At 44.9% G+C, this 22,457-nt stretch overlaps 1 protein-coding gene across 2 annotated transcripts in view; it reads right to left on the bottom strand.

The window, feature by feature from the left end:
- VWF (von Willebrand factor) overlaps positions 1 to 22,457 on the bottom strand; it is a 250,378-nt gene that overhangs the window by 182,790 nt on the left and 45,131 nt on the right. For both annotated transcript variants that reach the window (XM_063134384.1, XM_063134386.1), the window contains exons 12-17: positions 20,199 to 20,334; positions 19,151 to 19,251; positions 11,089 to 11,284; positions 10,360 to 10,575; positions 6,410 to 6,650; positions 4,786 to 4,880 (exon numbers count right to left, since the gene is read on the bottom strand). In XM_063134384.1, coding sequence (XP_062990454.1) covers positions 4,786 to 4,880; positions 6,410 to 6,650; positions 10,360 to 10,575; positions 11,089 to 11,284; positions 19,151 to 19,251; positions 20,199 to 20,334 — 985 coding nt within the window. The remainder of the gene's footprint in view (positions 1 to 4,785; positions 4,881 to 6,409; positions 6,651 to 10,359; positions 10,576 to 11,088; positions 11,285 to 19,150; positions 19,252 to 20,198; positions 20,335 to 22,457) is intronic.

The raw sequence follows: 22,457 nt of genomic DNA, 5'->3' as shown, positions 1-22,457 counted from the left end.
TGTTTTAGAAAATGGATCCCACATTTAAGGAAAATGTAGCAGCCGCCAGGGGAGGAGGAAGAGGAGGCGGGCAGTTTGGTTGGGCTTGGAACATTTGCTGGCTCTCCACCCAGTCCCCCAAACTGAGTCCACCCCCTGCAGTCTCCTGCAGGTACCAAGGGGTGTGGCATGCAGAAGCAGTGCCTCTGCGTGCACCTCGGTGTCGCACAAAGTGCCACACTAAGTGCGCATTTAGCGTCACACTTGGAGACGCAGGCAGGGCAGCACAGCAGAACCGTACACCCACCTGGGAAGGCACAAGAACAGCAGCAGGAACATCTACGCCTGGGGGGAGGTACCACCCCCTAACTTCCACCAGTGTGCTAAGCTGCTGTGCGGGTGAGCAACAGCAGCTAGCCCTAACCTGTAAGGCGGTTTTAGCAGACCCAAAATGTGTGTATTGCTGGAGGAAGCTACAGAGGTAATGCTGGGCAGAGGGTGTTACGGTGGTATACATAATCCTCCTCCTTTCCATTTTATCCTCACGACAACAACCCTGTGAGGTAGGTTGGGCTGAGAGTCTGTGACTGGCCCAAAGTCACCCCATTGGGTTTTCATGGCCGAGTGGAGACTAGAACCCGGATCTCCCAACTCCCAGTCCAACACTTTAGCCACTATGCCACACTGGCTCTAAATGGTTTTGAATGTCTTTACCTGGTGTTGGGAACCCGAGGTAGGATGAGGGTTCTGTTGGTGTACCGCCCACGTCGCTGCCCAAGAGCCTCCCTGCCTCAGCTGACTGAAGTGGTCTTGAGTACGATGTTGAGCACACCAAGGCTTATGGCCTTGGGGGACTTCAGTATTCATGTCAAGGCTACTTTGTCAGGAGCGGCTCAGGATTTCATGGTCACCATGTCATCCATGGGCCTCTCTCAGATAATATCTCATCGAACACATTTAGCAGGACACACTTTGGACCTGACTTGTGCTGGATTGGGAGAAAATGATCTGCAGGTGGGGGAGCCTGTGGTGACTCCTTTGGCGTGGACAGTTCATCATCTGATCAGTTTTGACCTTCAGGCCACCTGTAACCTCTGCAAGGGTGGGGGACTAAATTTGATGGTCCGCTCACAAAAGCTGATGAATCCGGATGGTTTTCTGAGGTCTCCGGGGGGTTTTCCTTCTGGCTTAGCTGGCAGTCCTGCCAAGGTCCAGGTCACTGCACGGAATGAGGAGATTACCCAGGCTATCGATGCTATCGCTACCTAACTTCCTCGACCTAGTTGTAGAACTGTGTCAGCTCCTTGGTATTCTGAGGAGCTGAGGGGGATGAAACGACTCTGTCAACGATCAGAGCACAAATGGCAGAAGACTCAGAATGAATTCAAATGAACACAGGTAAGAATCTATTTGCGTTCTTATTCTGTGGCGGGGATAGCAGTACAGAAATCCTACTTCTCCGCCAGCTTTGCATCTGCTCAATGTCGTCCAGCACAGCTCTTTTGTGTGGTTAAAGGCCTCAAGGGCCTCTACTTCCCTTGCTCGGCTTCGTCCATTTTCTTCTGCTGCCCCTTACGCCTGGAACGCTCTTCCAGAACATTTGAGAACTACAAGTTCAACCGCAGCTTTTAAAGCTCAACTAAAAACTTTTCTTTTTCCTAAAGCTTTTAAAACTTGATGTTGTGCAGACTTCTACTGTTACTTTCTACTGTTAGTTTTACCCTACCCTGTGCCTGCTTACCCTACCCTGTACCTGTTTGCATTCTCTTCCCCTCCTTATTGTTTTACTATGATTTTATTAGATTGTAAGCCTATGCGGCAGGGTCTTGCTATTTACTGTTTTACTCTGTACAGCACCATGTGCATTGATGGTGCTATATAAATAAATAAATATAATAATAATAATAATAATAATAATAATAATAATAATAATAATAATAATAGGCCTCTCAACACAACAACCTGAACCCTCGGAGGTTCAATTTGCAGGACACTTTTCAGATAAAATTGCTGTTATTCATACCGACTTGGATGCCATTGTTTTGTCAGAGTCTGATATGGATGGGGCTGATGCACCATCTAGTCATGTTTGTGCAAACTGAGGATGTGGACAAACTCCTTGGAGGACTGAGGGCTACTACTTGCCCTTTAGATCCTTGTCCATCCTGGCTTTTGAAATCTGTCAGAGCTGGGCTGGATATCTGGACCTCTGAGGTACTAAATGCCTCCTTGAGGTCTGGCGTGGTCCCCACAGTTTTGAAAGAAGCTGTGGTGAGGCCCTTGTTGGGGGTGGGGTAAAACAAATTTAGATTCTATGGTTTTAGATTACCAACCTGTCTCAAATTTACCATTGTTGGGCAAGGTTCGGGAGCATGTGGTGGCCTCACAACTACAAGTGATTTTGGATAAAGCTGATTACCTAGACCCATTCCAATCAAGTTTCAGGCCTGGTTATGAGATGAAAACAGCCTTGGTTGCCCTGACTGATGACGACTTAAGCCGGGGAATGGATGGGGGGAATTAAGCCCTATTTGTTCTTCTGGACCTCTCAGTGGCTTTTGATACCATTGACAATGGTATCTTTCTGGATCGTTTATCTGGATTGGGCTTGGGTGGCACAGCTTTAAAGTGGTCCCAGTCCTTTCTGGAGGAGCGGCCTCAGAAGGTGGTGCTGGGAGACTTCTATTCCACCCCTGTGTAGTGCTGCAAGGTTCTATCTTGTCCCCCATGCTTTTAAGCATCTGCATGAAACCACTGGGGGAAGTCATCAGGAAGTTTGGGCTGAAGTGTCATCAGTATGCAGATGATACTCAGCTCTACCTCTTGTTTCCAGCTGCACATCCCAGGGAGGCTGTGGAACTCTTGAACCAGCTGTTTTGGGATGGATGAGGGTGAACAAGCTGAAACTTAATCCAGACAAGACGGAGGTACTGTGGGTGGGGAAACCAACTACTTTGGGCGGAGATTTATAACTGGTCTTAGATGGGGTTGCACTTCCCCTAAAAGACCAAGTACGCAGTTTGGGAGTCCTCCTGGACTCTGAGCTAACTGGGGAAGCCCAGGGGCTGCGGAGGCCAGGAGTGCATTCTATCAGCTTAGGCAGGTATGCCAGCTGCAGCCCCATCTGGGGAAGACAGTCATTGCCTCAGTTATCCATGTACTAGTCATGCCCAGGCTAGGCTACTGTAATGCACTGTATGTGGGCTGCCTTTGAAGACAGTTCAGAAACTCCAACTGGTGCAGGGTGCAGCCACAGGAGTACTGGTAGGGTCAAGGCAATTTGATCATATAATGCCTATATTGTGCCAGCTGCACTGGCTACCTGTGTGTTTCTGAGCCCAATGGTTTTGACCTTTAAAACACTAAACGATTTGGGATCTACTTACTTGAAGGACCGCTTTCTCCCATATCAGCCTGCCCACAGTTTAAGGTCAGAAAGAGAGGCCCTTCTCATTTGCCCACCTGTGAGAGCCATTAGGTGGGCGACCACATGGGAGAGGGCCTCTCTGCGGTGGCCGGAAACCTCTAGAACAAACTTCCATTAGAGGCCCACCATGCACCACCCTTGCAGGCTTTCAAGAAGACCTTAAAAACATTTTATTTTACCACGGCCTTCCCATGACGTATACTTGTTTTTGCTGCTATTGTTGTTCCTGCTGGTTTTATTGTTTTAATTACTATTTTATTGTGAACATGTTTTTATTGTTTTAATATTTCAATATTTATTGCTTTTAATATTTTATGTATTTTATTGTTGTAAGCCGCCTTGTGAGGGCCTCTGCCCTGAAAGGCAGCCAAGAAATTTTATAAATAAATATAATAATAATAATAATAATAATAATAATAATAATAATAATAATACATTTTGTACTGAGCTTCCCAGGAACTGTGTGCAAAGATTTTCCCTCTTCCCAACTTCTCTATCATATGCTGTGTATGAAGGAGAGGGATTTCAATTTTGCCATTCTCTGATTTAATGGGATTACCTAAGGGATCAGGTAATCATAGAAACCATGTCTGGCATTAATATGATTTCGTATATATAAGGCTACATATCATATTGTCTGTTATATCCTGCTCCTCAAAATAAGAAACAAAATGCAAAGGAAGCTGAATATGAGCCAATAGTGTGCTGAGACTGCAAAAAAAGAAAAGAAAAGAAAATGCTATTCTGGGATGCATTAACAGAAGTATAGCTTCTAAATTGTGTGAGGTACTGGTTCCTCTCTATTCAGCACTGGTTAAGCCTCATCTTGAGTATTGCTTCCAGTTCTGGGCACCACACTTCAAGAAGGATGCAGACAACCTGGAGCGTGTTCAGAGGAGAGCAACCAGGATATTCAGGGGTCTGGAAACAAAGCCCTATGAAGAGAGACCAAAAGAACTGGGCATATTTAGCCTTCAGAAGAGAAGATTGAGGGGAGACATGATAGCACTCTTCAAGTACTTGAAAGGTTGTCACACAGAGGTGGGCCAGGATCTCTTCCTGATCATCCCAGAGTGCAGGACACGGAATAATGGGCTCAAATTACAGGAAGACAGATTCCGGTTAGCTGTCAGGAAAAACTTCCTAACTGTTAGAGCAGTACGACAATGGAACCAGTTGTGGGCTCTCCCACACTAGAGGCATTCAAGAGGCAACTGGACAGCCACCTGTCAGGTATGCTTTAATGTAGATTCCTGCATTGAGCAGTGGGGTGGACTCAATGGCCTTATAGGACCCTTCCAACTCTACTATTCTATGATTCTATGAAAAGATACAATAATAAAGAGATGCACGTTAATTTTAAAATGAAAAATACTAACCTCTGGCAGAAGGACGATGTTCAAAGAAAATATCTGGTAGGGTAGCCCCTGGAAGTCTGTTTGAGCTACAATGCATGAACCCATTTTCACAATAACTAGGGGGGGAAAGAGGAAAAAGCAGTGTCTCTGCTTAAACAAAGTGCTATATATTATTCACATGCCATTGTCCAAGCTGGCCTGCAAGAGTGGTTGGCTATCTGTGCCTACTGGACCAAATCTGGCACCATGAGTAATGTAAGCTGCAAATTTCAAAGGCAAAGCAAGAACAGCATCTGTGGCAATGATACCTTGGCATTAAGGTACTGAGGACCACAGGGCCTTGATTCTCCCATCCCAAATTCCCCTGGCAAAACGGCCTGTTCATCAGGAGCTTAGAAGCAGTGTTCTCTCAACAGGGTGCAAGGCCTGGCACAAACATTATCCCAGAGTTAATCTTTTTCTCAAAGTGTAATATTTTTTTAATGGCTGAATAAATGCTCGAATGTTTCCCAAACTGTGGCCAGTCACAAATTCATTTATTCTTCTTTATTTAAAACGTTTAGTTATCCCTCTCCCCCTCTTCCTACACTTGAGATGGCTCACAACAGCAGCAGCACCGACAAACCTAATGAAACTAGTAAAAGATTAGCAAGTGCTCCCTCAGTTGCCTGCTTCAGTTTTCCCCTTTATCTTCATCATCATCATCATCATTATTATTATTACTGCATTTATATCCCACCTTTTTTCCTCCAATGAACCCAAGGCCGCGTACATAATCCTCCTCCTCTCCATTTTATCCTCACATCAACAACCCTGTGAGGTAGGTTGGGCTGAGAGTTTGTGACTGGCCCATAGTCACCCAGTGGGCTTCCATGGCCGAGTGGGGACTAGAACCTGAATCTCCTGACTCCCAGCCCAACACTCTAACCACTACACCACACTGGCTCTCTTACACCACACTGGCTCTTTTATTTTGGTATTGTGGTTAGTGTGTTGGATGAGGATTATGAAGATCCGAGTTCAAATCCCGGCTCAGTTATGAAGGTTGCTGTTGACCTTGGGCCAGTCAGTGGCTGTGTTTGCACTTCACAATATGCCAGAGGTCCTCCACCCATCCTTCATGCCTATGTATTTGGGCATGGACATCCACAGCCCTTGCCAGCTCCTGACACTGCTCTCTATTCATGTCACACTCTAATCCAGATGAGACAAATGTAAGGTCTAAAGTCCCCATCAGGACCGTTGTAGCCTCCTACAAGGTGGAGCATAGCATCCCTGTGACACTATATGCAATTCTAATAACCTTCATTGTCAGGCAGAAATGCTGACTTGTCGAGCACCACTGTATCACCAATCCTTTCCCATATTGCTTTTAAATTTGTGGCATGAAGTGACAAGTAGCATGGCAACCCTAGCCCAGAGTAAAATCTTGAGACTCCATATCAAATACTTGCCTGCAAGTGTGGCTTTTGTCCTTCTTACTCATCCTTGCTCAATGCAGGAGAAGGCCCTGCTGTGCAGTGTTGGTGTGGAAATGCGTGGCACATACTGGAAGTTTGAGCAGGGAGGCGAGGAAGCCTTTCATATATATGATTGCATGAAATCAGACAAACCCCACCCACCCCACCCCAAGTCCTCCACTCACCACATGACGTGATGATCTGAGAAAACATCATCTGGCTGGAAGATCTCTCCATCGTAGTAACAAGAGCATTGCGACTTTGGAAGACAGTCTCCCTGTTCATCGAGGTATAAGCCAACAGGGCAATAACAACCTTCCAGACAAACTTCATTGCAGTCTGCATCTGGATAGGACAAGGACCGACAAGTCTGGTTGCACGGACTTCCACACTGCTGGTAAATCTGACCTTCTGGGCAACTCAAAGCTGTAAAATAATGTAACAGGTTAAAGGAATGGGCTGTAGTGGGATTTTTTTAGTACTATTACTGATATAACAGACATGCTCTTTTGTGATTTCAAAGTGGAACTCCTGCCATTCTTCATAGGAGTTATCATTTGCCACTAGAGATGTCAGAAACACTACCTCAAAGGTGCTCCTGAACCAGACGAAACATGGGGGTTGGACTCGATGGCCTTGTAGGCCCTTTCCAACTCTGCTATTCTATGATTCTATGCAAAATAAGAGTAAAGGGGGGAATTTTTTATTTTCCAAATGACGTAACATTGCTTTTTGAGTACTGGGGAAAATGAGGTATCACTGCAAAAGAAGAGCTTCCTTGAGGGAAGGCATCAAATAATGGCCCCTTCTGATGTCATGGCAACTGAAGTGTTGCTGTAGTATGGCTCCTTCCTGCATGGTGAAGGGAATGATAGAAGCCAGAGGTCTCATGGAAGGAATCCTCCCCATGTAAGTGTCCTGGACACTGGGGCAACGCTGGCATGGGGGGAAGCTGCGTCATGAGCTCAGAGGTTCTGATCCAGGGCTTCTGATATCATCTTCATGGCACACGGCAAAGAGGACATCGGACCTGAGGAACAACCTGCCATGACAACTGGCCTGCACATTTATTTCTGTCCTGCATATCTCATGACTGAACAAGCTAAACACAGGCCATCCATTACCAACCCTCCATTGAAGCCTGCCAGGTGTTTGATTCTGCCTGCCCCCATTTTTGCAGTTGGAAGTCAAGCAGGAAAATCCTAGAATTGAACCCTTGCTAGGCCCCCATTCATGGCTAAAGGATGAATGGTTAGCTGCAATGTGTTCAAATCTGGTTTACTGTATAAAACACACACACACACGCACACAGAGACTGTAACTAAGAAGTTCAGAGGCGCATATTACAACAAATGGTCTTGTCCTGTGCTCATATACTCAACACTAGGTGGCAGCAATAACAACTTTAATCTGTTTTCACAAGGTAGCCTGAGTTTTTCAGCAACCAGATGAAATTCTGACATTAATCTGAATTAATATTTAAATTTATATCTGAAAGTAATATTTAATGGCTATTTTAAAAAGTGACTAAAGGGGATTCAGTAGGATGATGGCACCTGCTGAAGTTCCAGGTTCGTGTGGCCTGGATTAAAATTCTGAATTGTCCACCCAATGAAAAGGAGTGTTTTTGAAAGGCTTAGTTTTAAAATTAATATATTAGTGTTTTCACTTTTTGTTGAAACGGCTTGATCATATGAAGAGATGAGATAGAAATGCAATTAAGGGGGGAAGAGTCAATACCTAGCCCTGTTTTCCCTCTGCAGATCCCATTACTGAAAGGATCCCTTGAAGAACAAAGTTTAGAACTCCAACAAATTATTTGCACAGTCCTCAGAGGGACAGAACAAAATGAACATTTGCACCATGCATGGCCCTACCTACCATATCACCTTCAAGCTTCTAAAAAAGGAATCATAGATACCCATCCTGAGAGGTACAGCAGCCAAGAGGTAGCTGCTCACCATTCTCCATGGTCATTTTCCTAGGCCATGGAAAGAGAACTTCAGTTCCTGAATAGAAAGCTATCAGACGTTCGATACATTGGACCATCAGCACTAATTACTCAAAACTGCCAGCTGCAATCTCAGTCCATTAAAGGAGCAGGCATTTTCCCTTGTGTGAATAGAGATGTCTGAAGCACCAGAATTATCTAATGGGGTTTGATGGATCTACAGACAGAGAAAATCAGCACTTGCGGAAAGCACAAAGTGCTCCATAATGGACAAGAACAATGGGGAGGGAGCAGCACAATATTAAAGATTAATTGTGGAAATGGACTGTGTTCAATTACAGCAACTGCCAAATGTAATCCTCTCAGTTACCTTTTCTAACCCTTTCCCCACTACCTACCCCACCCCGCCTTCTGTTTTATTATTGTTGTATCTTGTGTAATATTATGAAGTTTAGGGGGGGGGAGACCCATTCAATATCAGTTTAAATAATAGAAGAGAACAACGGGTACGTTACTGCTGTCCTCAAACTCAGCCTCCAGGCCTGCATAATTTCAAAGGAGGATTTTTTTTGAAGGAGGGAGGTGTTTTGGTTTTGTTTGTTTGATTTAAATTGACCTGCTGTTTCACTCCCTAAGCCCTTAAATAAAATAATGAAGCCTTGCTATGGTTCAACGTAATTCTAGTCCTCAGTAAATATTATCACGCCTGGCAAATCTGGCAGCAGCTTTAATTCACTCAACCTAACTAGTATAGATTACATTAAATGGAGATCTACTAACCTCTCACTTTCCATAAGGTATGGAATGACTCAGGCCTTCCCACTCCCCCACTCCCCCGCATGGTCATTCTGATTTAACTCCTTAACTCATTCACATTTCCTAGTCAAGCTACACATCCAACTCGCAGCTGCTGCAGAGGAAAGCAAACTTTGGCATTGTTTTGAGTGGTACCCAGGTTTCCAAAGAGCCACTATTTTCACCTTGCACAGAGCAAAGAATTCTCATAGTCTGCACTGATGCAATGTCTCTTATTTATTTATTTACACTCCTCATTCAAGAATTTCAGAGTGCTGGATAAATAGAATAAAAGAATAAAACAAAATAAAAACATTTTTAAAAAGTAAGTTTTTAAAAGAAACAAAGTGCAAATAAGTGCAAATTCCAGGTGAAGGGGGCCCACTGGGAATCAGAATTCAGGATCAATTCCATGAAAGATCCTATCCTCCCTTATGTAGTGTGAACTGAGATCACCTGAGAGGCCTTGCTTAGAGCACCCCTGCATTCTGGGGACAGGGCCCTCATTGTGGTTTCCTCACCTTTTGAGGAACCTGCTTCTTAATTGATTGAGCTTCTCAAAGTTAGCCAAGTCCCAGCATTTAGCACTTTTATGCCAGTTGAGTTGTTGTGGGCCCAGGGCAGGCCCAAGACGTTTTGCTACCTGAGCTGAAGGTTTGCAGCTTCCCTTGGAGGACTCCCAGGCAATGCTTGGTCTTCTAGGAGGGAGTGCAACCCCATCTAATACCAGCTGTAAACCTCAATCCAGAGTAGATGGTTTTCCAACCCACAATACTCCCATGTTGTCTGGATTAAGTTTCAACTTGACCACCCTTTTCCACCCCAAACCAGCCTCCAGATACTGGTTCACAAGTTCAACAGCCTCCCTGGGATGTGTAATGATGTCATCCACGTACTGATGACACTTCAGCCCAAACCTCCTGATGACTTCCCCCCAAATGTGATTTGATATTATTTTGGCCTTTGAACTTACAAATTTCAAAAATTTTGGAGCTGCAAATTAGAAACACTAAATTTGTATGTAAGATGATATTTTGGATAGATTTTCAGCACTGTATGTATCTGGGAGCAACACTCTGCTTTACAAACTCACTTCTAATTATCTCATTTTAGGCACCTCTGGATCTGACTTCCCTATCTATGAAGCGTTTTTTACACCTATCATAAACCTATGTAGGATCCATTCCTCAGGTTTTCTACCCACCCTCCTAACCCATGTCTGATGCTTAAGGTCCTGGTCATTCAAAGTAGGAAAGGGGTACTTTGGCACTGCACAATCACACACCCACATGGCACATTAGAACACAGATGCCAGGACTGAGCCCTGGCACATCATAAACACCATTTCAGGGGTTAGATTAATATCCCTTGCTGGCAGCACACACATACCACAGAAATCAGGCTGCCTCCAGTTGATGAGAACACCTGTGCGAGCACAAGCCATGGCATAGGCAGAGACAGCAGAACACAAGCAGTCTTTGCCGCTGGAGCAGGAGCAGACATCATAGTGGCAATTCTTCAGGTATGGAGAAGGACTGACTTTGTGATGGCAAGGCTCAAATAATGGAGACAAGAGAACAGCACACGAAGCCTCAGCATACTTGGCTAAAACAAAACAAAATCAAAATCAAAATGTTGTGTATTAGTACTAGAACTTCAGCTGCTATGCAGTGAAATATGAACAGCACAAAGGCAAAGAGTGCTCTGGCAGCTGAGGAACAAACTGCTGGGACGTAATGGCTTGATTGACTGGTGCTACAATTTAATGGCTAAAATGCAAGCTACGAGCTGGAAATCCCTTGTTCATCTCTCTAGCCATGAACTCACGAAGGAGCTAGTGACTGGTGGCCAGCTGCAGCAGCACCACTACTAACTGCCCCCCCCACACACACACACATGCATGCCAAGGGCCACAGGATTGAGAGATGGGGTGGGAGATGGGGTGGCACAATACTGAAGGCCCACTAGACCCTTTCACCCAATGAAAATTCGTGTCAAAATAAACATGTTAAGTCTCTATGGTGCTAGAAAACCGTTGTTTTATCTAGTACCACTATACTGAAAGAATAGTACAGTGTTGCTGTCCGTCATCATGATCTCAGACGTAAGTGCCCGTACCTAAGCGAGGATTAATATTACAGGAATTGCTATCTTGTTTCTGCAAATCTTGACAATCTCCCTTGAGCTTCCAGGAATTTCCAAAGTCTTCAACAAGGGTTTCCACCAGGCCAGAGGGAGTGAGAAAATCATCTCCTTGATTGCCGTTGTAGTTACCACACAAACCACAAGTTTGCTCAGTGTATTCTGGTGATAACTGAAGAGACATAAAAGTTATCTTCAACATTTTGCAGTATTTTGTTTTGTTTTGTTATCATTAATCTATTTCTACAGCGACTCCAGTAAATAGGTATTGTACCTAAAACAAAATAAAATACACTGGCCACAATAACCAACAACAAGTAAGCACCAAAAGTAGCCAAAGAACCCAGCAACAGTTACCAGTGATAAGGAATTTTATTTAGTGCTGGAAGACTCTGAATAAGGAGGTATTCTCTGAAATTTTGGACAAGTTAGCACAAAATAAACTAGCACCTGTGTAACTCTGTATCCCTCTTGCTGTTTTTGGGTCACAATCCAAAAGAGCAGTTAAGTATGCTTATAACTAATAAAACATCCAATAAGCCAAAACACACAACAATCTGTGTCTGATTAAGTCACAGTTACTGCCTTTGTACTTGCCTGCAATCTTAAGGCCTGCAAAACTGACATGATTCCTTACAGCTATCCCCTCTTCTAGTCCTTCCCCCAACCAGATGGTTCCTGGCGGCCTTATCAGCTTGCTCTCGGGTCTGGTGGTGCTGCTGCTGAATGCCAGGTCAGTCCAAAACAAAATCTCTCTCATCCATGATCTGATTGTGGATGAGGGGGCTGACCTGGTGTGCATCACTGAGACCTGGGTGGGGGAACTGGGAGGAGTTGCTCTCACCCAGCTCTGCCCTCCTGGGTACTCGGTGCAGCACCAGCACAGACTCGAGGGCCGGGGAGGGGGGGTTGCCGTGGTCTATAGGAATACAATCTCCCTCTCTAGGCTTCCTGTTCAGTCGAGTGCTGATCTTGAGTGTCTGTACTGTGTGTTGGGTACTCGAGACAGATTAGGGATTCTGCTGGTGTACCGTCCACCCCGCTGCCCCACAGTCTCCCTGCCTGAGCTGATGGAGGTTGTCTCGGACCTGGTGTTGAGAACCCCCAGGATGGTGGTTCTGGGGGATCTCAACTTCCATGCCGAGGCTGCTGTATCTGGAGCGGCTCAGGACTTCATGGCTGCCATGACAACCATGGGGCTGTCTCAACATGTCATCGGCCCAACGCACACAAAGGGACACACGTTTGATCTGGTTTTCTCGACTGGGCAGGAGGATGGTGATCTGGAAGTGGGGGAACTAACATCTACCCCCTTGTCATGGTCAGATCACTTCCTACTGAGGTTTAGACTCTCGGCGGCCTTTCCCCTCTGCAAGGGTGGGGGGCCTATTAAAATGGTCCACCCCCGGAGGCTAATGGACTCCGATGGATTCCAGAGGGCTCTGGGGGATTTTCCTGCTGATATGGCCAGTGCTCCTGTCGAAGCCCAGGTCGCTCTGTGGAATGCAGAGATGACTCGGGCGGTTGACACGATCGCGCCCAAGCGTCCTCTCCCTCTGAGCAGAGCCCGGTCAGCTCCTTGGTATACACCTGAGCTGAGGGCGATGAAGCAAGAGGGGAGATGGCTAGAACGCAGGTGGAGGAAGACTCGTGCTGGGTCTGATCGAACACGGGTTAGAGCTCACTATCGAGCCTACTCTGTGGTGGTGAGGGTGGCAAAGAGACAGTTCTTTTCCACCAGCATTGCGTCTTCTCAGTGTCGTCCGGCGGAGCTTTTCCGGGTGGTTCGCGGCCTGTTACACTCTGGGCCAGGGCGAGAGATGGTGGAACCCTCGGTAGCACGCTGTGACAAATTTGCACGGCACTTTGAAGATAAAGTTGCTCAGATTCGTCATGAATTGGACACCACACTTAATGCAGCTCCACTAGTAGAGGTGTTCGGAGCGCCGTCTGGTTCAGTTTTATTGGATGAGTTTCAGTTAGTGAGGCCCGAGGATGTGGACAAGGTGCTTGGCCAAGTCCGGTCGACCACCTATGTGCTTGACCCTTGCCCCTCGTGGCTCATTACATCAAATAAGGAGGGGATCACTGGCTGGGTCCAGGAGGTTGTAAATGCCTCCTTGAGAGAGGGAGTGGTGCCGGCCTCTTTAAAAGAGGCGGTAATTAGACCACTCCTGAAGAAGCCTAATCTGGACCCGGAGGATGTTAACAACTACAGGCCGGTGGCTAATATCCCTTTCCTGGGCAAGGTGCTTGAGCGGGTGGTTGCAGGACAACTCCAGGCACTCTTGAATGAAACGGATTATCTAGATCCATTTCAATAGGGTTTCAGGCCTGGTTTTGGAACGGAAACTGCCTTGGTCGCCCTGTGGGATGACCTCTGTCAGGAGAGAGACAGGGGGAGTGCGACCCTGTTGGTTCTCCTGGACCTCTCAGCGGCCTTCGATACCATCGACCATGGTATCCTTCTGGATAGGTTGTCTGAGCTGGGAGTTGGAGGTACTGCGTTGCAGTGGTTCCGCTCCTACTTGGATGGCCGATTCCAGAAGGTGGTGCTGGGGGATTATTGCTCTGTGCCGTGGCACCTAAGCCACGGGGTTCCACAGGGCTCTATCTTATCCCCTATGCTGTTTAACATATACATGAAGCCGCTGGGGGAGGTTATCCGGAGATGTGGACTGAGGTGTCATCAATATGCGGATGACACCCAGCTCTACCTTTCCTTTCCATCAAACCCAGGTGAGGCAGTGGCTGTTCTGAACCAGTGCCTGGGCACGGTAATGGACTGGATGAGGGCTAATAAACTGAAACTCAATCCAGACAAGACGGAGGTACTGTTAGCGGGTGGTTCTTCTGTCCGGCGAGGTGATGTTTGCCCTGTCCTGGACGGGGTTGCACTCCCCCTAAAGGATCGGGTCCGTAGTTTGGGGGTGCTCTTGGATCCAGAACTGTCACTTGAGGCACAGGTGAACTCAGTGGCAAAGAGCACCTTTTATCAGCTCAGGCTGATATACCAGCTGCGCCCTTATCTGGACAGAGATAGCTTAGCTACAGTTATCCACGCTCTGATAACCTCTCGTTTGGATTACTGCAATGCGTTATACGTGGGGCTGCCTTTGAAAACGGTCCGGAAACTTCAACTGGTGCAAAACAGGGCAGCAAGGTTATTAACAGGGACTGGCCGGCGAGATCACATTACGCCAGTCCTTTTACAACTTCATTGGCTGCCAGTCCAGGTCCGGGCCCAATTCAAAGTGCTGGTATTGACATTTAAAGCCCTAAACGGTTTGGGGCCAGGTTACCTGAAGGAACGCCTCCTCCCATATGTACCTACCCGGACCTTAAGATCATCTACAGGGGCCCTTCTCCGTGAGCCCCTGCCAAAGGAAGTGAGGCAGGTGGCTACTAGGAGGAGGGCCTTCTCTGCTGTGGCACCCCGGTTGTGGAACGAGCTCCCCAGAAGGTCCGCCTGGCGCCTACACTGTACTGCTTTCATCGCCAGCTGAAGACCTTTTTATTCACTCAGTATTTTAACACTTAATTTTAACTTAAATTTAAATTTTACTGTTTTAACTCTGTATTTTAATCTTATATCAACTTTGCTGTGTGGTTTTATCCTGGTTGCGCTTTTTATACTGTATTTTGTAATTGTGTTTTAAACTGTTGGGTGTTTTACTGTGGTTTTAATTTTTGTGAACCGCCCAGAGAGCTTCGGCTATTGGGCGGTATAGAAATGTAATAAATAAAATAAATAAATAAATAAATGATGGCAGGCACACAGTCAAATGCTTGCCCATGGCTAACATCTGTTGATAAAACCCTCCTCTGTGAATTTGTCTACCCCCTTTTAAAGCCATCTAAGCATGTAGCTTTCACCACATCTTGTAGCAGCATATTTTATATATTCTTAGACACTGAATACATTTTATAGACATTTATCTGGGAGTAAGTTCTATTGAACTCAGTAGGAATTATTTTTGAGTAGACAAGCATAGGGTTGCACTATGAAGCTCTAGTTTAGCAGAACCTTTTCTAGGCTGCAATCCTATGCCTTCTTACCTTAGAATAAGTTCAAGCGAAACCAGCAGAACTTACTTCTGAGTAGTACAGGATTGTGCTGCCAGAGTACAATCCAGTCAAAGTTAAGCACTTTCAAATCTTACTGATTTCTATGGAAGTCTTAATATTTTAGTATTATATTACAGCTGTCAACGGACTTTGAGTCTGGGAAAGAAGTACGTATATAAGGTTCTAAACAATTATGTAATCCACTCAAAGTTAAGTACTTTGGTAGTTCTATGGGGATTTTCAAAAAGTGCCCAACTTTATAATATCCCTCTTCTAATATTTCCCATTTAGTTCCAAATGTATTTTTTGAAAATGGTGGGTGATGATCAAATTGTGAATTCACGTCACAAACATTTAAAAGGCCACAGAGTAGGGAAAAGATACCATTCACCAGGAATGTAGCAGGAAAACCTTAAGACCACGCAGTATTTATCAGAAGTGTCTGCCCAAATCACTGGGAGTGAATCACTTCCCCCAATTGTCTAAAATGTTTGGCAAATTAGCTCAGTCTCTCTGTGTGACATAAATTATTTTTGAGTGCTCCAAAAGCAACAATAAGTTGATGTTTATGAGCAGATGGAAAGGAACAGAACAATTTAAAAAGACAATGGAAAAGATTTAAAACAGGAATTGGAAATGTACTATAGTTTTATTGCTATGATAAAAGGATTGAAGTAGAAAACTGTAAGACACTGTCTGAGATGACATGGTCTGGAGCCTGAATACATCAGGAAAATAAGAAATGAAGGGAAAAGGCAATCATGACTTCAATATTTTTTTTTAAAAAAAAACCAGAATCTCCCTGGCTCACTGATGTGTCTTAAATTACAAAGAAGGAATGCATACTCAGTGTGTCTTAATGGTTAAAGTACAACTAATCTGTGTCAAGTGATCCTGAGTATTAAATTATCCTTGTATAACAACACAGAATATGCCTTTCTTGGATTAAGCCAAGGTCTACCTAGTCTAGTGTTCATTACACAAAAAATCCCAGCAAGCAGCAAAGCCACTGGGGTGTCCAAAGGAAATTTAGTTCAAAAGTAGACCACAATCTACCTCCCACAGAGGTGCAATTTAGAGGGTTTCAGACCACATTATCCCTCTGGGGCACTTGCATTTTTAGGCAACAACTGGTTTTACACACAGAACAAGTATTGTTATAATGATTAAATGAGGTATAGGTCTATGCATGTCAAAGGCAGGAACTCCCCTGCTTAGGTTTAAGGAGTATTGACTACCATCACTATTATTAGGGGAAGTTATTTTTAAAAAGTAATCTCAATAAATTCTCTTAAAATACATGGGTTTTGTGTAATTTAATCTGAACTGTATTGAAAAGAAGGCCTTTAAACTTCCTTCCATAGTCATGCGCAGGATTGCACCCTAAGTACCCATAGTCACAACCACACAATGTTGTAATTTAGATGGATTTCCAAAAGGAATCAACAGACCCATAAGAGAAAAAGACAATTAATGAGTCTTAGATATGATAGCTAAAGGGAACCTCCATGTTCAGAGGCAATATACCTCTAAATATGAGATGCTGAAGAGAAACAACAAGGGATGTTAGCTGCCTTCATGCCTACTGCTTGTGAGCTTCTCAGAAACATCTAGCCAACCACTATTGGAAACTCTGTGTGGTGTGGTGTGGTGTGGTGTGGTGTGTGTGTGTGTGTGTGTGTGTGTGTGTGTGTGTTTTCCCCACTGGGTTAAGTAATAGTTGGGAGGGGAGATTTAGATCAAAGAAATGGCTTAAGAAGGGAAGGTTTAAATACCCTCGTGGTCCCAATGCTGCTGCTCCAATAAAAGTTGGAGGACCACTGAGAAAGCCTTATTACGAGTTCTGGAAGTCTGGACCTTGGCAGGTGATGGTTTAACCAAAAGGGATGCCCCAGTGGATCTCAATTGCCAGGCAGGATGATAAAGGAAGAGACGCTCCTTTAGGTATCCAGATCCTAAGCCATTTACAGCTTGATATGTCAAAACCAGCACCTTGAATTGCACCCTGTAACAAATAGGAAGCCAATGCAACTCTTTAAAGCAGAGGTAAGCAACTTGCAGTGTGTGTGTGTGTGTGTGTGTGTGTGTGTGTGTGTGTGTGTGTGTTTGCCTGGGGACAAGTCAATATGGAACAGCAAAAGAGACCCATTTAGTTTGTTCTCGGGCTAAATTGGACCATTTTAGCACTCTGTAGTGCTAAAAACACGGATCCCCCCTGCTAAACACAGAGCCTCAGAGGGAGTACCAGAGGGCACAACAAGGGGCATGAGAGCCCTGTGTTGCCCACCCCTGCTTTACAGGCTGGTCTCACACAGTGGCACACATCAACACCCAAATGACGGCATTTTGCACAAGCTGCATCTTCAATGGCAGCCCTACATAGAACATATTACAATAGTCTAAACAGGAGGTTACCGGGGCGGGTATTACAGTGTCCAGGTGATCAGTTCAGGAACTACTACCACCTGTGAGCAGGTACATCTGCTTCAATTCAATGGGACATACTTCCAAATAAACATACAAAGGATGTGGAAGCAATCATTTTTCTCAGTAGCAGAAAACAACAAGTTGGAGCACATCCAGTAACACTCCAAACAATGTATCAGCATGTTGCATGAAAATAGTGGGTGCTTTCAGATAGGGGGCAATTTGAAGGAAGTTGCAATTCAAAATGGAAAGGAGAGAGAGAGAGAGAGAGAGAGAGAGAGAGGGAGAGAGAGAAGGGCACACAGAGAGTGTCATCAGATGAGAGGGATCATGTTTCCTTACTGTTGCTCTTACCCCTGCTTCTGTCCCCTGATACTTCCTCTTTCTTCACATGGGGAAGAAAGAAGTAAACAATGACCACGTGGCCCATTCAGTGGGCGTTTTTATCGCGCTGCTTTCCCTGCATACAGCAGGAAATGGTGGCACATTTTGCTTTTAAAATAAAAATCAGATTTACCGGGGTCTTATTTGTTGCGGAAAGAAGAGCATCGCCGTCAAAAAGACCTACAAGAAACTGTGGGTGGACAGCAACAAGCAATAAAACACTTGTCTGATGACATTCAGAGAGAGAGAGAGAGAGAGAGAGAGAGAGAATGGCAAAGAAGGGTAGACAGAGAATGAATAAGATAGAAGGGACAGGAGAACAGAAAAAGTAGAAGGGAAGAAAGAAAATTGTTTGTACATGTATGAGAGAATGGATGTGTGAGAAAGAGAATGTGCAGGGTGGCTCTGGCCCTGTCTACTGCTGGCATGTGACCCATGGAATGTTTCTCATAAGGGCCAAAAAATGGGATCTCCACCTGTGGTAAAGACTTTACACTGTAGAGGCTAAGAGACTAATTAAGGGAGCGATCCACTGTTGTTTATGGGCTATGAGATCAGAAGCAGGACTCTGACCTCAGAGCCCAGAAATGGTCCTACCCTGCTCCTCTCCCTCATAGCTGGCATGGTTCTATCTGCACCAGGTAATAGAGTGTGGATATGGGAAAAGAGGGTGTTCCTGGGTGTGGGGCGGAGACTGGGGCATAGGCCAAACAAAGAATCATTTGGCCATCCCAGACTTTTGAACCCAAAGACGTCCAGGACATAAATACGCAGTCCCAAGCTAGGTCCCAGACTCAGACTGGGTTCAAGTCCCAGAGTTCATGATGATATGCTTCTGACAAAACATGGAAAGTTAAGTAAGCCCTAAGTAGTCCCTCAACGAAAACATTTTGATTTCTAGAAAAGAAAAGGGCCTGTGTTTAACACTGAGGGTATGCAGAAAAGAAAATCTAGAATTTTCAGCATGACATAATGATATTTTCTTAGAAAAACTATCTATGTAAGTTATGGATAGGGCAAGGGCGAGGATGAGGACAACAAGAAGAAGAAGAAGAAGAAGAAGAAGAAGAAGAAGAAGAAGAAGAAGAAGAAGAAGAAGAAGAAGAAGAAGAAGAAGAAATAATAATAATAATAATAATAATAATAATAATAATAATACCTTCATCACAAGAGTACCATGCCCATCCCAGTCAATCTGCATATTCTCTCTATAGCTGAGGCGAATTGCAGACATCACAGTGTGTTGGATACGGAGAGTGCCTGGAAAAACCAATAGGGTACTTACTCATGAATGGGGATGGGAAACAGACAATGCAAATATAATCTGGAGAATCCTAAAACGTTTACTGGAACCAAAATACAGACTGTTATCTGAGGGACAATGTGACTCACATACGATGCAGCTCTCCTCTGCCTGTATAGTGAGTGCTGAAGCACTGGTTTCCCCATTTCCTGTCCCTTTGCTCCAGGAAAAGAGGGAACTGCATCAAACTCACACTCATCTGAGCGGCTCCTTGTTAGAGGAAAGGAACTGTCAGCTGACTAGGTCTGTTGCTTTTACCCTTTTTATCTCTCATAACTAAGGTTTCCTGCTCATCCCCTACAACCTGCTGGGGAAAATAACCCACAAGATAACAATGGAAGAAATCCAGCAGGCTGCCACCTTCTTCCATCTAACAAGAAGCTGTTCATCCCAGAGTGATCTTGATATGGCTCCCTGCTTCCTGGGAACACAGTTATGGCAAGGGGGAAGCAGCATTTCAAGCCTCTACCCACTCTTGCCTGTAGGGGCAGCTTACAGAAGGAACTTTCAGTGTTCTATAAAAGCAAAGTTGAGCTACTTGGCATGTGACTGAGGGCTGAACTACATGTTACATTAACTCTAAGCCAAAGCCAATCTTTAGCGCATATAAGGTGCCTTCTACAGAGTCTAGCCCTATATTCCAACTGTAAATATGCTGTCTTTCGTTTGACATCGTATCTACTGTTACATCCTTTTTTACTGGCAAGAGCTTCTCAGGGCTTCAGAAAAAGGTCTTTCCCACCATGGAGTTTCTTGCGATACTTTGGCGATGCCAGTAATTGAATCTGGGGGCTTCGATATGCAAAATATGTGCTCTACCACTGAGCTATGGACCTTCTTCCTTAGAAATCCCGAAAAATAAAAATTTTCCCTAATCTGAAGTACTTGTAGTTACATGACACACCTTGCATGAAAGGAATCTGTATGTCCTGTCCATTCAAAGAGATGCCACCGCCATGTTTCAGTTTAACAATGCTGTTCTCATCCTGGAGCTGAACAGAGACTGAATGGGTACACACTGCATCAGGATCATCACCACACTAAAAAGAAATCAAGATGTTAAATGAGAGTTGTTCTTTCAACTTAGTTGTGGTTTCACTGAGACGTGACAATTTGCTGAGACATGACAATTTGTTTTAACACTGGTTCAGATATTATCTCTACACAGACAATGTTGTTACTGCTAATTTGTGTACCCATGTGACCAAACAACAGCACAGCAAGCAAAAGCTATAATAACAACGCCATTTTGCATGACCAGATGTGGACATATTTACACCACATACCCTCTCCCAACAAAACTGCTATACTGAGGAGCTAGAGGTGTATAACAAAGAAATTGTCAGTGCCATTACCAAGCTACAGTTCCCAGGACTTGGTGAGGGAGGTGGGGTGGAGCGCCATGACACTTCTTGTGGTATAATAAAGCTCAAGTAAATGTGTTGTATAGGTATGTCCAGTGTTTCCATGAGCAGAAGTACATGTGTTGGCATTTATCCGAAAGTAAAAAAAAGTGGTTATCAAATGCACAAAAATGCCACACAGCTCATTTGCAGATGTGAATATGAACTTGTAATAAAAAAAACTCTTCCATACGGAGCAACTCTTCTTCGCAAAAGTATCTCACCCAGCCCTCTGCGAGAGACATTGATATATAGCAGCTGAGCTGCTGCGAATACAGATATAGCCTCAGTGCTGGCCACATTCAGATGATCAAATCCTGGTTTATAACAACAAATGATGGGCACCTGCACTCAACTCCTTTCCTGCTGCTTCATTCCTACTTTCCCATCAGTGGTGAAATAAACCAGAAAGCTATACTTAACCACAGATTCCCATTACATTTAAACCAGGAACTGTTTTTAATGGTTTCTAAATAAGCCAAGATTGCGAGCCGCCTGAAATAAAAGCACTGGAAGAGCACTCCGGGGGCACCACTGATTTTTCCCTTCCTCCTCACAAGCCACCCCACCCTGGCTACACTACTGGCATAGTGGGGAGGCTGCAATAAGGCGCACTGGACCTGGCTGCAGCCCAAGGAATGCAGAAATCCTGTGATGGCCAGGAATCATGGCCATTGTGAGAGCTGGATAAGAAGTCTTAAGTGACACAGAAAATCGCATCACGCAAGATGAAACTTTGGTCAAGGCCTTGCTCTATATTGTCCAACCTCAGTCCAGCCAGGCAAACTGCAGGTATCCCTGGATAGAGAGGGATGCTCCGGGCACTGGCTGATCATCCTGTTTGGGGTTGAGAATTATCTTTTTTTCATGCTAACCAGATGGGCTAAGGAGTTGGCATGTGTGTGTTTTTACCTTCCCTGGTGTATTACTTTAAGGATGTTCAAACAAGCTATGATGCATATAATGATCACAACTTTGGTGGGCATGGAATGAAGGATGGAGGAATTGAGGCCAATAAGCAAGGAAGATATAAAAAAAACAGAAACAGAGTCATTAAGGGTTAGATAGGCACCACCCAACTTATTTTGAGCAACTGTTGAGGAAGAACTATTCTGAATCTGCTGAAACCTCAGCTTGGAGAGGAAACTCAGGCATAAGCTAAAAGTGCAAGGGCAAGATGTGGTACAGGTAGCCCTCAGATGAGCTAGAGTAGTAGCACCCGTGAGGTCAAGCCCTCCACCTCCCTCTTCCTCAACCAGCTTATAATCAGAAAAGAAAAGAAAACTGTGATCAGGCTTTAACCCGAGACCAGTGTCTGCCTCTTCCTTACAGAATTTATTTATTTATTTATTTATTTATTACATTTATATACCGCCCCCATAGCTAGAGCTCTATGCAAACATCTACTGTGCATCTAGGGCCCCATCTACACAGTGGATTTAATGCAGATTGAGAGCACATTGGGGGCGTTTGTGACAGATGACACTGTTGCCAATCCACAGGAACCATGCAGCTTCCCTCTGGAAAATGTGCATGTTAGTGTTTCCCCCTTAAACGCAGCTGCAGTGCGGTTTTGCTGCAATGTGCCCCCATTCCCCCACATTAAATCCTGGCCGTGCCTAGGGTTGTTTCTGTTACACGGCTATGACCTGGGAGTGACCTGGTCAAGGGCAGGGGCACTGCCTTTTCGCCCCCATTCCTTCTTTCCCCCAATTGCAGTAGGGCACTTTTGGACACAAGGTTCCTTTCCCACTTAGCAC

Source organism: Elgaria multicarinata, chromosome 9, assembly GCF_023053635.1.
Source record: "Elgaria multicarinata webbii isolate HBS135686 ecotype San Diego chromosome 9, rElgMul1.1.pri, whole genome shotgun sequence".
Classification (NCBI taxonomy): domain Eukaryota; kingdom Metazoa; phylum Chordata; class Lepidosauria; order Squamata; family Anguidae; genus Elgaria; species Elgaria multicarinata.
Note: the sequence above shows the minus strand (reverse complement) of the source record. Positions and strands in the feature narration are given on the sequence as shown.